At 45.4% G+C, this 15,818-nt stretch overlaps 1 protein-coding gene across 1 annotated transcript; it reads left to right on the top strand.

Annotated features, from left to right (window-relative positions):
* Window positions 1-2,432: 2,432 nt before the first annotated feature.
* On the top strand, window positions 2,433-4,338 carry CEBPB (CCAAT enhancer binding protein beta). Its single transcript, XM_034787286.1, has one exon. The coding sequence runs from the start codon at window positions 2,678-2,680 to the stop codon at window positions 3,659-3,661; it is 984 nt and encodes a 327-aa protein (XP_034643177.1). The 5' UTR covers window positions 2,433-2,677; the 3' UTR covers window positions 3,662-4,338.
* Window positions 4,339-15,818: the final 11,480 nt, after the last annotated feature.

Raw genomic sequence — 15,818 nt, 5'->3', positions numbered from 1 at the left:
TTGGAAATTGGGGAATTTTTCCAAGGAATTTTTTGTTGTTGTTGAGAAAACAAAATGCTTTGAACAAAAACGAAACAGAACAAAATTCAGGCTTTCCTCAACAAAAATACTCTAGAAAAGTAGACACTTTCTGCAAAAAATGTCATGTTGTCGATAACCCAATTGTCAAAATGTTTTGACAGAAAATTTTGGATCAGCCTTAATAAAAAGTGCTGCTCGTCTCAATTGCTTCTTGGAGAAAGAACCAGAGCTCAGCTTCCTTTAATAGGAATGTCTACACCTCAATACCTACCCAGAGCAGCTTTCCAGAGCAAAAACTCTTTAGGAGGATGAAGACACAGAATGGGAGTGTAAATAGCCATAAGAGCAAGCCCTGGCTCACTGCAACTTACCGATATTTGCATTCTGTAGAGATGTTTGGATCTATAGAGCTGTAGGCTCAAGCCACAACATTCAGAGCCAGATCTGGCTCCAGAATTCTTTGTCCAAGCCCAGCTCCACAATTAAATATCCTTATTAACAAATGTAATTCACCAAAGACTACCTCATAAAGACAGAAATATTTGAATTCTACAAACCTGTTAGTGTACATTTGCTACTGAAGTTTAAAACTTTTGAAGAAAGAAAGAAAGAAAGAAAGAAAGAAAGAAAAAGAAAGGATGCTTCATAGGCTGATTTTTGAATTCTTCCTCTTTTCAAAGTCTGAGGTTTGAACATTCATGAACAGTTGACTGTTTGAATCGTATAATGCAATACCTGTTCCTCTGGCTTAACGTTGCAATATTTCCCACACCGCAGGATTGCTTCACATTATTCTATGAGGCAGTGTCATTTTCTCTGCAGTGCTGGTCTTCTTTACTGAAACGAAGGACACTCCTACTTCCTTTAATTATATGTTTTGTTTTAAATTGATGTCTTTTATTCTGAGCATGAATCACCAGCTTGTAAACAGGTAAATGTGGGAGTAAAAGGGAAAACATAAGTTTGATTCCCAAGGTGGGTGTCTTTAATTAAAATGGACATAAGAATTTATTCCTACTTCCCAAATTTACCATGCCCCCCCAAGTCAATTTGACTTAATAAATTAATAAATGATTGCATCCCATGCCTTTACACGTATATATCTCACTTTTTTCCATTAATTTTAAATACAACTCCCAGAGCACAAACTCCATAGCACTTGTGTACTCTGACAATTGCAACATACCATATAAGGCAAACATGCCAGGCCAAACTTTAAGGCCATCCACCCTGCACACAGAGGTGGGAAGGGGAGTTTGGGATTTGCCTGGCACTTCTAATCATGGCCAGATACAGAGAGGGTCTTCTGAGGCAGTGCCTTACCCTGCTTTGAGCCCAACACAGTATGCTTTTTACACCCACTGTGGCAACCTGGTTCTGAGTGCATCTGTATGGGACAATTTTGCCTGCCAGCATGATAAAATTCATAGGGCACTGGATTGGTATTAAGATCTGGCTTCTATTCCTGGCTCCAGGGCTGTCTCTAGGGGGGTGCGGGCCCAGGGTGGAAGTAACAAATCCGTCACTTTTGGGACTGACCTGTCACTTACGGGACCGATCACACCGGCCAATTGCATTGGCCTGCGGGGCCTACCAAAGCGTGGGGCCCAGAGCAGTCGCCCCAATTCGCCATACCCAAGGGATGGCTCTGCCTGGCTTTACCCCTGACTGGATGAGCTACCTTGGGTAAATCACTTAACTTCTGTGCCTTAATACGTAAAATGAGAATACTGACACTCACCCGCCTTTGTACAACACTTAAAGATCTACAGATGAAATCTACAGACATCACAAGCCTCAGAGACAATGGATCCAGCCCATACTGGCCTCTAGTAGTCACATCTGGCCACTTGCTGTCCCCACAGCTGGACACTGCTAAAGCCTGAGTGGTTTGGGTTGGGGAGGCAGAAGAAAAGGGCTGGAATCTGGGAAAGAAGGACAGGGGTGGATCTGGTGGCTGCTTTTTCCTCCTCTCTGAGGACAGATTGGATCGGGCAGGGGAGAGACTCAAGCGTTTATGCCCATACTGGGACATGGGCACATGCAGTGTCCCACTGTGTGTGCATTTGTCCTAGGGTCACACCAGGGTTGATTACCGTCCAGTGACATCTCCTGGAGATTTGACAACAGCTAGAGAGAAGAAAGGAGAAGGCTGCGATCCCTTTCTCCGTCTCAAATCTTTCCCTCCCCTTAATGATGGTGAGAATAAGTCCCCTCCGCTCCGAAGCCAGCCCTGTTTTTCTTATGAATGACTAGGTCAGAGTCACACACACCAAGTGCCTCCCGCGGAGCTAGAGGCGGTAGTTTACAATTACAACTGTACAAAGTGTGCACCAGGTGGCAGACATCCAGCCAGTGACGTTCCTGTTGCCATGGGATCCACCGCCCCTATAAATAACAGCAAAGGAACTTTCCTAAGTCAGAGACTTTAGGACTCGGGACCTAGAACCAGATGGTCCGGAGGAGAAGCAGCAGCCGCCGCCGCAGCAGGATCTGAGCCAGCCCAGGTGGGCAGCACAGCTGGGAAGCCGGACCCAGCACCAGAGACCGAGGCAGGAGTTGCAGGCCCCCCACGTCACCTTTGGCAGCTTGATCCTGTGGCTGGGGGGCCCCCCCTGCGCTGTCTCCTCCTCCCTGCACCCCCCCCGTTGCTTTCATGCAACGCCTGGTGGCCTGGGACCCAGCATGCCTCCCCATCCAGCCACCCGCCTTTAAATCCATGGAAGTGGCCAATTTCTATTACGAGGCGGACTGTCTGGCTGCTCTGAGCAAGGTGCACCCGCGGGCGGCAGGGGGCCGCTCCATGACTGAGTTCACCGTAGGGGACCACGAGAGAACCATCGACATCAGCCATTACCTGGACCCCTTAGCATCCCAGCCGCCGCCGCCGCAGCCGCAGCCTCCTCCTGCAGGAGCAGCAGCAGGGGGCAACTTTGAGCCTCCCTGCAGCAGCAACAGCAGCCAAGATTTCCTCTCCGACCTCTTCTCCGAGGACTATAAAGGCGGCAGCAAGAAGCCCGACTACACCTACATCAGCCTGCCCAGGCATTGCCACCCGGGCGCCGGCCAGGGCCAGAAGCTCGGGGGACTGCTGACTTGCTTCCCGCCCCAGATCGTGGAGACCAAAGTGGAGCCGGTCTTCGAGTCCCTGGACTCTTGCAAAGGGCCCTGTAAGGAAGAAGGAGGCGCAGGGCCGGGGCCGGGGGGCATGTCCTCCCCCTACGGCAGCACCATGCGCTCCTACCTCGGTTACCAATCGGTGCCAAGCGGCAGCAGCGGCAACCTGTCCACCTCGTCCTCTTCCAGCCCCCCCGGCACCCCCAATCCGTCCGATTCCTCCAAGTCTGGCGGCGGGGGCTACGCCGGGACCCCCGGGGGCAAGAACAAGTCCAAGAAGAGCGTGGACAAGCACAGCGACGAGTACAAGATCCGCCGGGAGAGGAACAACATCGCGGTGCGCAAGAGCCGGGACAAAGCCAAACTGCGCAACCTGGAGACGCAGCACAAAGTCTTGGAACTGACCGCCGAGAACGAGCGGCTGCAAAAGAAAGTGGAGCAGCTCTCCCGGGAGCTGAGCACCCTCAGGAACTTGTTCAAACAGCTGCCCGAGCCCCTGCTGGCCACATCTGGCCACTGCTAGCCCCACCGCTGGACACTGCTAGAGCCGCAGTGGTTGGGGTTCGGGGGGAGGGAGAGGGAGAAAGGGCTTGAATTTGGGGAAGGAGGATGGGAGGGGGGAGGGGTGGATCTGGTGGCTGCTTTTTCCCTCCCCTATGAGGACAGATTGGATCGGGGAGGGGGAAGAAATGGGGAGAGACTCAAGGTTTTTGTTTTGTTGTTGTTGTTGTCTTTTATTTGCAAGTTGGTGGAAAAATCTTCCGCCGTTTGTCCTAGGAGGGGGACTCTCCTGGCGGGCGCCGGAGTCCTCAGCACCGTGTGGCGGAATGACAGTTGCCGATGGTAATTTTTTTTTTTATGTTACAGTCCCACCGAGCCCCCCTTTCCCCGAAGCGGTCTCTCTGCAGAGTTTGTTGAATGTTCGTGTTATTTAAAACAGAGCGAGAGAGGGAGAGAAAAAGCAGAGAGTGATGCAATCCTTTAAACATGGCTGGGAATGCTGTGTACACATGATGCAATCTCGTGTAACTGTCAGTCATGAATTGAGTAATCTGTTAAAGATGTTCCTGGGGTTTTTTTTATTATAAAGAAAAATCTATTTCTATAAGAAAAAAACACATATGTATATTTTGGGATCTATAAACGTTCTTGCTACATTCGAAGCATTAATGAACAATTTTAATAAACTTTATGGCTAGGAAAAAAAGGAAACTTGTTTTATTTTAAAGGCACTTTAAAGCCAGAATGAAATCAGTTGAAATGCCAGCTAGATCTGGCTGTGTCAGGAATCAGGGCTTTCTGTTGGCCTTTTGACTTTCTCCGTGACTCAGCAAAAAAACGGGAGAGAACCAGAGAAGAGCAACTGTGGGAGCTTCAGCCAGTTCCCCCTTGCTGCCTCACTGAATTTCCTCTAATCCCTTGAGTTAAATGCTGTTTGGGATTTTTTGCAACACTCATAACTCTCCACATGCCAAGACCCAGAGGTGCCATCCAAACCGTGAAAAATGTTTAACAAAGTCCCTCCAGGCGAGGGACAAGGTTAAAGCGTGGGAGCGGGTGGGGAAAAGAAAAAGTAAAGGAGGAAGTTTGAAATGAGGAGGGATTCTTTCTTTAAAGCTCAAGTTTTTGTAGCCTCTCAGTTTCATGACTCAGCATTTCTAATGTCTGTGGTTTACAGCAATGAATAGTGATAACATGGCATTTTTGTGTTGGATGGCGGTAAATTTGGGCCAGCAATGAGGGACCTCTCTCTCACATAACTAGGTCCCGTGATAAATGTGTGAACAACTCTCTCTATAATTTCCTACTGAGCCTTCTTTTTAAAACGTTTTTCTAAAAGAAGCTGTTGAAACAGTTGAGTTTTTGAAAGGTGGGTGTGTGGTAATGGTGGTGGTAGTGAACAGGTCAGGTATGTGGTTTAGGGTAAAAGTTAGGGTATTGGAGGATGTGTGTATGGAGCCATAAGAACTTTGTGACAAAAATAATAGAGGCTCTACCAGCAGATGTACTATGTGGGATTTGTCAAGGCCTGTGAGTTACACATGGCTCTCTATAGTTTGCTCTAGTGTACGTGCCTGTAAAATGTTATGAGAGCCTAGAGCTGATTACGTGCAGGGAGTTGGGTACATGTTCAGGTCTTATTCAGCATTTTCCAACATACTAGGCCTACTCTAAGCACATCCCTCTTCTTAATCCAGATGTCGAAAACTACCAGGATAAGAATTTCCTTAACCCCTCTATACTGTGCTTTACAGTAGGGCACAAATGTTCTGTTTCTTTAAGGGTGTGGATTTGAACTTGCTGCCTGTTATATATTTTACTGTAAAGGACAGTGATTGGGAGTGGATGTGGGGTAGCCTTAAATTTGGTGTTTGTTGATACTGATTTTACTCACAAAATATGTGGTTAATGAGGGAGTTGTTTTTAATTTTCAGTCACAGTGATCACATCTTCCTCAGGCAGGGAAAACTAGAGTCTACAGTGGAGTTGATCAAGTAACTCTCTTCTCATGCAAATCTCCCATAGCCCTCACCAGGAGCTATGCAAGAGTAAGGAGAGTGGGATTAGATTCAATGCAGCTGTATTTCCCTTTTGCTTTGCAGTTTATACAAAGTAATTAAGGGACTTTTCTGAGCCCCTAGAATCAGGCTTTTTGGGGTTATCTAGTCAACCTTTCTGCATTGTGGCAGGTTCACTTCTTGCAGGCTGGCTGGATGTCAGGTCTTGCCTTGAATCTACCTAGTGATGGTGATTTCCACAATCTCCCATTACCACTGGTTCCATGGTTGAACTGTTCTCCTAGTTACAAAACTTATCCTAATATTTAGACCCTATTCTCTTCTCTGCAGTGAAGGCCCATTTGTTCTCAAACTTGTAAGTGATGGTTCTGAGTTACATGGGAGGACTGCTGGCTTTAGAGTTGCTGAATGAAGGGCTGGAAATATCCCCAGGAACATTTCTTATTTCATTTATAAAGGACAAAATTTCCATCCAAATCTGTGTGTGGAGGGCAGATGTGAGGGGGAATGGAACGGAAAGAGAAGACATATTAAAGATCCTAATATTTGTTTAAAATAACATTATAAATCAGTGGGCCAAATTCCAGCAGTGGAGTTGCACCAGAGATGATGGATGGGCTAACCTGTTGCTTTTAAGCCTGGACTTGCTATAATTTAACTGGGACCCACACAGCTGTAATCAAGACAGATTGACAGGGGTACTGGAACAATTTTTATAGTGGGGGTGCTGAGACCCATTGAATCAAACTGTAAACACTGTACATAATGGAAACCACTTCAAGTCAGGGGGTGCGGGAGCACCCCTTCCCTCCCCCCAACATCCCTATTTCCAGCATTTATGCAGATTGATATAAAGACTACTTGGATTATTGCTACAGAATCTAATGCCTCCCTTAATTTGGACCATGTGTAACTCAGCTGGGATGTATCAGTACAACACTGAGCTTTGGTGAGGTAGGTATTACTACCCCTAGTTTACAGATAAAAACTGAAGCAAAATGTTGTGATTTGCCATAGGCCTCAGAGGGCATCTGTGTCAAAGCCAGGATAAGAATTCATGAATCTCTGGTTCTGTGTGTTTTATCCAGCCACCTACCTTACAGTTGAGCAGCTTTGCAATGATTTTAGGTGTGTATGGGCCATGGAATACGAGTCTTCAGAAAAAATACCTCACAATTAAAAGATTTCGTCGTATAAAATATGCAGGGACTGTTATCTGGGGGAAAACAGAAACAAAAAACAACTAAACTAAGCAATCTGGGCAATCCGTCGAAGTATGATCACAGCAGAGAAATGGGGACCATCCCCGTCCAAACCTAGCTCATTCTCAAATATTGATCTAGAGTCCCATTAAAAATACATTTCTGCTGATTGAAAACAGAGCCTCATGAACCTCACTTGTCACTTTGCTCTGTCTCTTCTGCTTCTCTGTGTTGAGGACGCTCATGGAGGAGCCAAATATATTTTGGGGTGTGATGCTGGAGTCTATATGCAAGCAAAGCTCCCATTGAAGTAAAGGATCAGTATGAGACCCATGAGCACAATTTTGTCTCCTTTGAAATACGTGCGAACCATTCAGATTTCAGCCTTTTTTTTCCAAGTTATCATTAACACTTATTTTTTATTTCTACCAGCTCATGCTTGCTGACCCCAATGGGGATTTGCTGGGGTAGGAGATAGCAGAATTTTCCCATCTTTAGAAATATAATATTCCTAATGAGAACATAAAATCCCTGCCATATACATTCTGTTTCTAAAGGGTTCTACATCCCACTTCTGAATCTGCTACACCAGTTGTTCTCAACAGGGGTCCGGGACCCCTGGGGGGGGTCGCAGAAGGTTTCAGGGGGTCTGCCAAGCAGGACCAGCATTAGATTTGCTGGGGCCCAGGGCAGAAAGCTGAAGCCCGACCGCCTGGGGCTGAAGCCCGGGGCCCTGAGCTCCGCCCACACAAGGCTGAAGCTGAAGCCTGAGCAATGTCGCTTTGTGGGGGCCCCTGTGGCATGGGGCCCATGCAGTTGGCCTGCTTACTACCCCCTAACGCTGGCCCTGGCTTTTAGATGCATAAAAACAGTTGTTGTGGCACAGGTGGGCTGTGGAGTTTTTATAGTATGCTGCGGGAGGCCTCAGAGAGAAAAAGGTTGAGAATCCCTGTGCTACACCATTTGGATTCAGTGATATTTAATTCCACAACAGAAAATCCATTCCTCAAAATGTATTGTTTAAATAAACATAATTTAAAATATTAACAAGTTCTAACTTTTAAGCAAGTTCTCTCTCAATCTGTCTACCTTGTACTACACTTGTCACCGTGGCATCTGCATGTCACAGATATTTTAGCAACAGTTTTCTGCATTGCTGATATTATATGCTGTTGCTTCACATTCTAAAGATGCTTAACTTGCATTGCCTTCCATTAGTTACCCCTGGAATTTGCAGCAGTAGGAATTATTGTTAAAAATTACCCTTGTTTGTCTCTGCATTCATTTTTTCCTGTGTCACACTAATAAATGCAATCTTACAAATTACAAACATGCACAAAAAGATTATTGGAAGGATCAGTCATATAGTAATTTAATAACAACAGGTTTGTCTTCTTGAAATCATGTGAGAGCCATCAAATATCTAAAAAAACAGCCCAGGAAAACTATAAATGAGGCAGTATAACTAAGTTTTGATGACTGAGATTTACCCTTGCAATCACAGTAGTCCTAAATTAGAAGGAAGGATGCTGCAAAATAATATCTGCTTTAAGAAACCGGAAAAAAAAATTGGAAGCCAGATTATACCTCATCACTTATGTTTATATTTTAACTTCAGAGTCCAATTATCTCCCTGCACGTTGTGCAGTCAGTCACATAAAAACAAAGTGAATGTAGAACATGAATACATCAAAAGGGTAGGATTTGCATCCAGTTTGCAATGATATACCTATACAACATGTAGAGGGCAGTGATGATTTGGGCCCTAACTTCTTTTGCTACATAAAAGTCCTCCTAAACATTAGAGCTGGATGAAATAATGCAAACAAAATCCTATGAATTTTTGAATGAATTATGTTTGCACCCTTTTATGTTTGTTTTGTGCAAATATTCGAGAGACAGTTTTATCAGCACAAATCAATGTGTTTCAAATTTGCATGAACCAATGTGAACGGAAAGTAGAGTTAAATTCACACACAACCACAAGTATTTGGGCTGAAAATACTTACCATCCAATCAGGGAACAAAAACAACACCACACACTTAACTGACCAATCACAACTAAACAAATCAGCTCAAATTTTGAATATTTGTCCATAAAGTCCATAAAGTTAAAAAAAAGTAAAATAAAATATGTTGACAAGGTTGAACAGAAAATATATTTGGGGAAATTGTATCTCCGTTGGCAGATAGTCCCTGAATAAGAAAAGAGGCTCTATTAGTCTATAAATTTTCCTTTGCAAATTATTTGCTGAGCTCCAAAGATACTTCATAACTTGAGCCATGGGAAGTGTTTGCAATAGAATGCGAAGCCATGCAAATTCCCTTGGCATTGAAACAAATTCAGATAACATCTCCCAAAATGTTTCCTGAGGTTCTTGAGTCTCTCAGGTGGATTGGGCTCCATTTCAATCCAGACTGGGTGGATGAGCACCAGGTTGCTATAGTGACTGGTGCCCTATGTAAACACATAGATTAGATTCCATTTTGGATTGGCATCAAACCCATGTGAAACCCATGGTTCCATATGGTCCTGATGCAAAACTAGGTGAAGCTGCAATCGAGTTTCACTTTGAATTTTTGGTTATGTTTGAACCTGAAGCTCAAAAGATAATTTTAGGGGAGTGTAATCCCACATGGACCAAAGCCAAAGGAAATGTATTCATGAGTTCCTATGAAGTGAAACCGCTGAATTCATCCTAATTCTGACTCTCCATCAGTCTGATTCATTCACAACCAAAGTGCCTTTTGGAAACTGTTACCACCTGCCTGCTCGACTGTTTTCTATTTTATTGTATTGTATGGAAGCTTTTGTTCCCCCCTAGAAAAGTGGGTGATTATATTCTGAGACAGGAGGGGTAGAATTCAGCTTGATTGTAAATGATGTCACTGACATAAATGGAGGTGCCACTATTTACCCTAGAGCTGAATTCAGACCCAGACCTTCAACTGGCTGCCACCAATTTCACACAGAGCCACAATGTTCTGATCTTCATCTGCTTTCAACTTCCCCAAAGTTTGGAGTGTCTAGATCCAGTTTTGCTCATCCCATTAAAGGGACAGAATCTAGATACACATTTTGATCCACATGAGGGTCTTGGTCTTCATCCTGTCCTGTCCCTTCCTCTCCTGTCTGTGATATTTTTAAAGCACCTGTCAGTCACACAGGTATCAAAGCACTTCCTCATAGTTCAGGGGTGTTTGCATCTGGGGGTTTACTTAGGTCCCGTGTTGTAATTTCATGCAATTAATACAATGAAAAAAAAATAGCCTCTACAAATCCAACATATTCCCTGTATGCAGTGCTCTTTAAAAACGCTGACCTTTTGTGAACAGACCTGTTTTTGATTGGCTCTAACACAGAACAAGTCTGCATACAGAGCCAATCAGAATGAAGTGAGGAAATAAAGTCGTTGATAGGGCCTACAGAGCTTAATGGTTTCTGTCCCCCCTTTAAAACCAGCACCATCATGGCTTGTTTATTTTCTATAAATACTTTGGCTTACTAGTATATTGCAACAACAGATAATGAAGCCTGTGGTAGGTATTTCATCAACAATGCCTCCAAATTACAGAAACAGTAAATAGGACTCTAAAAATAATGTAAAAATCCCTCTGATTTATAACCTATCGACTGCTCCCTCCTACACTGGGCTGCCTGTGATCTGGGTCTGCAGAAGCTCAGGGAGCATGATTTATGTTATGTATCAGTGAGCCGAGGAGCATTGGTTTCAGAAATGAATGTCACAGTGATGCACTGGGAAAATATTTCTGTGCAACATGATGAAATAATTACTTGGCTGAAGTAAATCAGGAAGGGAATCACAGGAACAAGAGAAAGTGCCTGGAGCCCATTCAACAGGCAGAGGGGAAAAGTGCTGCTGGCCAGCTAATAGAAAAGCTGTTTCGCTAAGTTCCCCAGCATCTGCCATAGACAATGGTTCTGGGGGTTGAGGCTGTTTCTGACACTGACTGGCTCCACTCCTAATTGTCTAGGTGTCTTATTCAGGCTGGTGAAATATTGTCTGTCTATGTCCTTATGGGCTTTTTAGAAAACAAAAAGCCAGAAAGCTAATCTAGAATACGATTCAGCAAGGTCCTTAATACAGGCTTCACTGTAAGCACCTGAGGAGTCACAATGAAGTCGAGGGAACAGTTCACGATAGACTAATTAATGGAACTAAAGAAAGAAGGTCACGTTCCAAGAGAGACTTAGTCTAGCAGTTGGTACCAGGGGGCCAAGAAGAGTGCAAGCTGGCCCAGTTCTCTTACACTTAAAACTCTAGAGCTTCAGCCTGTAACACAGGCCTAGCTGCATGCTCAATAAAGATATCTTACTTCAGCTATTGCTACTGAGCCATGGTGGCAGTGAACACTTCTGTGCTTAAAGTTAAACTAGGGTTACCATTCGTCCGGATTCCCCCGGACATGTCCGGCTTTTTGAGCTAAAAATAGCGTCCGGGAGGAATTTGTAAATGTCCAGACTTCCCCCCCCCCCCCCCCCATGCAGAGCGCGCGCGGCTAACAGGGCAGCTGGCTGGATGGTGCCATTTACATGGGGCTCCGACAGCCAGAGAGAGCTCCTCCTCCTCTCCCCTGCAGCAGAGATCACTCCCTCCCTCCCTGCATTCGCAGATCGCCTCCGGCAGTCTGGAGCTCCTCCCCCACTGCTGCCCAGCGTGCTGGAACGAACGGCTCAGGCCGTTCCTGAGCAAGTTCACAGAGACCTTAGTGAAGGCCAACAACAAGGGGGAAGGGGGTCGGAGAAGGGGCAGGGAGGTTCTGGAGGGGACAGTCAAGAGACGGGCGGGGGGTCGGGAGTTTGGGGGGGCTTTCTGGGGGTGGGGGTGTGGATAAGGTTTTGAGCAGTCAGGATAGGGGGTGGGGTTCTGGGGGGACATTTGGGGGGGTCTTAGGAGGGGGCAGTTAGGGGACAAGGAACAGGGAGGCTTAGGTAGGGGGTGGGGTTCTGAAGGGCAGTTAGGAGCAGGGGTTCTAGGAGGGGGCAGTCAGGGGACAGGGAGCGGGGGGGTGTTTGGGAGTTCTGGGGGGAGGCTGTCAGGTGGCAGGGGTGGGGAGAGGGATCAGCGCAGTCAGGGGACAGGGAGCAGAGGGGTTTAGATAGGTCAGGAGTTCTGGGGGGGCTGTCGGGGTGGTTGGATGGGGCGTGGGAGTCCCAGGGGTCTGTCTGGGGGTGGGGGTGTGGATAAGGGTTGGGGCTGTCAGGGTACAGGTAGTGTCCTAGGGGGCCAGTTAGGATGGGGGGAAGGTTTCAGGAGGGGGCAGTCAGGGGACAAGAGGCAGGGAGGCTTAGGTAGGGGGTAGAGTCCTGGGGGGCAGTTAGGGGCAGGGGTCCCAGGAGGGGGCAGTCAGGGGACAAGGAGCGGGGGGAGGGTTGGGAGTTCTGAGGGGGGGAGTGGGTGGGGCAGGGGTGGGGCTAGGGCAGGATGGGGTGGGGCTAGGGCAGGACGGGGGTGGGGCTAGGGTGGTGCTCCTCCCGTCCTCTTTTTTGCTTGCTGAAATATGGTAATCCTAGTTAAACGTGTGCTCAAGTAACTTGCTGCAGCAGGTCCCTAGTTCTGAGAAACCAGAATGGAAGACAAAAGACTAACACTACAGCTGTATATGTACACAGTGTCCATCAGATACACTGTATTCCCAGACGCTTAGAGAGCCAAATAACAACAGCAGTGCAAAGTTAAATAATTAACAATGTAAGACAGGGAGAAAAATGAAAAGGAATGGGGATCAATGACATGGTTAGGCATAGGCCTGTGAATCAGAAGGTGGGGGTTCTAGGCCTGGCTCTGCCACTGATTAACTAAGACTTAGAAGTTCGTTAGGCCTATATTTACAGGAAGATGTATGCACATATGCATAGCTCCAATTGTGAATGCAGTTGCAGTAATGGCAGGTGCAAATGATCTGTTTTATATCTAACCAGTAATGCCCCTCTGCCATGTGCATTGGCCAAACCGGACAGTCTCTACGTAAAAGAATAAATGGACACAAATCAGACATCAGGAATGGTAACATATAAAAGCCAATAGGAGAACACTTCAATCTCCCTGGACATTCAATAACAGATTTAAAAGTAGCCATCCTTCCACAAAAAAACTTCAGAAACAGACTTCAAAGAGAAACTGCAGGGCTACAATTCATTTGCAAATTTAATATCATTAATTTGGACTTGAATAGGGACTGGGAGTGACTGGCTCACTACAAAAGCAATTTTCCCTCTCTTGGTATTGACACCTCCTCATCAATTATTGGGAGTGGACCACATCCACCCTGACTGAATTGACCTTGTCATCACTGGTTCTCGATTTGTAAAGTAACTGCCTTCTCCTCCTGTACCAGTATATTTATGCCCATATCTGTAATTTTCACTCCGTGCATCTGAAGAAGTGTTTTTTTACCCACGAAAGCTTATGCCCAAATAAATCTGTTAGTCTTTAAGGTGCCACCAGACTCCTTGTTGTTTTTGTGGATACAGACTAACACAGCTACCCCTCTGATACATATCTAACCAGTCGTTTGTGTGTGCAGTTACCATGACTACACATAAATCCTGGTTAAATAGGCACACAAAAGTGTGTACATTTTTGTACATACAATACATGCAGTTTTCTGAAAAATTAACTGTGCTTCATCTTAGTTTCCCTATTTGTAAAATGGAGAAAAATAAGCTTTATTCTTCCTCATCAGGCTATAGATTGAATAAATCTATTAAAGGTTGTAAAGCATTTGAGATCCTCCAATGGAAGGTGCTATAAAAGGGGAAAGGGGGAGATATGAAAATTGACTATGAGCCATTGCACTGGAAAGATACAGAGCAGCTGTTTGGGATGGCAGGAGCTGCAGAGAAGAAGGCTCTTGCACAAATAGTCTGGAAGGCTGGAGAGAGGCCTGCTACACTCGTGAGAAAGGACACAGCACTAGAGATAAACTAGGTCAGGGAATGCAGCTGGAGGGCTTTGAAAGCAGGGAGGGGAATTTTGAACTGGATCTTATTTGTCTTGTGTTTTTTATCTATCCACCATTTTCTGAGACCTGATCCCACAAAGATAGGCTTAATTTTGTGCATCCAAGCAGTCTTATTGGCTTCAGTGGGATTATCCATGAAAGTAGAGATAAGCAAATGCATAAATCTTTGCAGGATCGAGGCCTGTGATCGTACAGTCTCTGGGGAAGTGATTGTGTCCTCTGTTTGCACAGCACCTAGCATACACACAATCAATCACGAGGAGGAATGTGGAGCTGTCTGAGGATCGGGGTGATTTCGCAGGCTGTCTGTGCAACAAGGGGGGGAAGCAGCATTTTGTACTATCCAGGGAATGAACACATATCACAGCTAGGGAGGGAATCAGATACTATCTTCCTCCTCTGCACCCTGGCAGCCAGCAGTGGACCCCAGTTCAATAAAGTATGTAAGCCCATGACAAACTGGAGAAATGGTCTGAAGTAAATAGGATGAAATTCAATAAGAACAACTGCAGAGTACTCCACTTAGGAAGGAACGATCAGTTGCACACATACAAAATAGGAAGTGATTGCCTAGGAAGGAGTACTGTGGAAAGGAATCTAGGGGTCATAGTGGACCATCAGCCAAATATGAGTCAACAATGTAATACTGTTGCAAAAAAAGCTTTCTGGGATGTATTAGCAGGCACGAGAAGTACTTCTACTACACGAGAAGTAATTCTTCCACTCTACTCCATGCTGATTAGGCCTCAACTGGAGTATTGTGTCCAGTTCTGGGCACCACATTTCAGGAAAGATGTGGACAAATTGGAGAAAGTCCAGAGAAGAGCAACAAAAATGATTAAAGGTCTAGAAAACATGACTTTTGAGGGATGATTGAAAAAATAGGGTTTGTTTAGTCTGGAGAAGAGAAAACGGAGAGGGGACATGATAACAGTTTTCAAGTACATAAAAGGTTGTTACAAGGAGGAGGGAGAAGAATTGTTGTTCTTAACTTCTGAGGATAGGACAAGAAGCAATGGGCTTAAATTGCAGCAAGGGAGGTTTAGGTTGGACATTAGGAAAAACTTCCTAATTGTCACAGTTGTTAAGCGCTGGAATAAATTGCCTAGGGAGGTTGTGGAATCTCCATCGTTGGAGATTTTTTTAGAGCAATGTTAGACAAACAACTGTCAGGGATGGTCTAGATAATACTTAGTCCTGCCACAAGTGCAGGGGACTGGAGGACTAGATGCTTGTCAAAGTGCCTTCCAGTCCTATGATTCTGTGATAAAGCTAAGCACATGTTTAAGTGCTTTGCTGAATAGAAGTGAACATAAACATGTGGTTAAAGGTTACCATGTAACGCAGGGACTGGATGCTCAGAAAGGTGCTAAGTGAGATGTTGTAGATCAACTTGCACTCACATGGGCCAAAAGGAATCCTGATTTACTGTCAATGGTGTATCAAGAGCCCTTTATCATGAGTGCTGGCAAGGGCTGGGCAAGCTGATATTTCAGAGCAGAGTGTTAGAACCTGGCCGGTAATCAGAGGCTTCCTAGGCAATAATCCATTCTAGATCAGCAAGAGCTGGTGCCATGATCTATGGGCTTCTGCGGCTTGGAAGGCAATGGATAAAGCAGGTGCGGAGAGTGGCAGCGGTGCAGCCAGCAGCATGCATTGGCCAGTCTAATTGTTGCAAGTAATTCCTGAAAAGCATGATTATAATGATTACATTTCTACAGCACCATAAGCAAGATGCTGTACAGGTAAGCTAATAATGACAATTAATATTCTGTAGGGCTTTTCATTCATGGCTCTCAAAGCACCTTATGAAGATGGGCAAGTCTAATTATCCCCATTTTACAGCTGGATAGATGGAGTGAGTTGCCCAAGGCCTCAGAGTGAAAGAAACACTCTTGGGGCAGTGCAACAGCGTGACGCCCCTTTACTAGCATCTGTGTCCTTGGGACACCATCTAACCTCTTTTTTGTTG

The sequence above is a fragment of the Trachemys scripta genome, chromosome 12 (genome assembly GCF_013100865.1).
Source record: "Trachemys scripta elegans isolate TJP31775 chromosome 12, CAS_Tse_1.0, whole genome shotgun sequence".
Taxonomy (NCBI): Eukaryota; Metazoa; Chordata; order Testudines; family Emydidae; genus Trachemys; species Trachemys scripta.
This window is presented reverse-complemented; position numbering and strand designations above follow the sequence as displayed.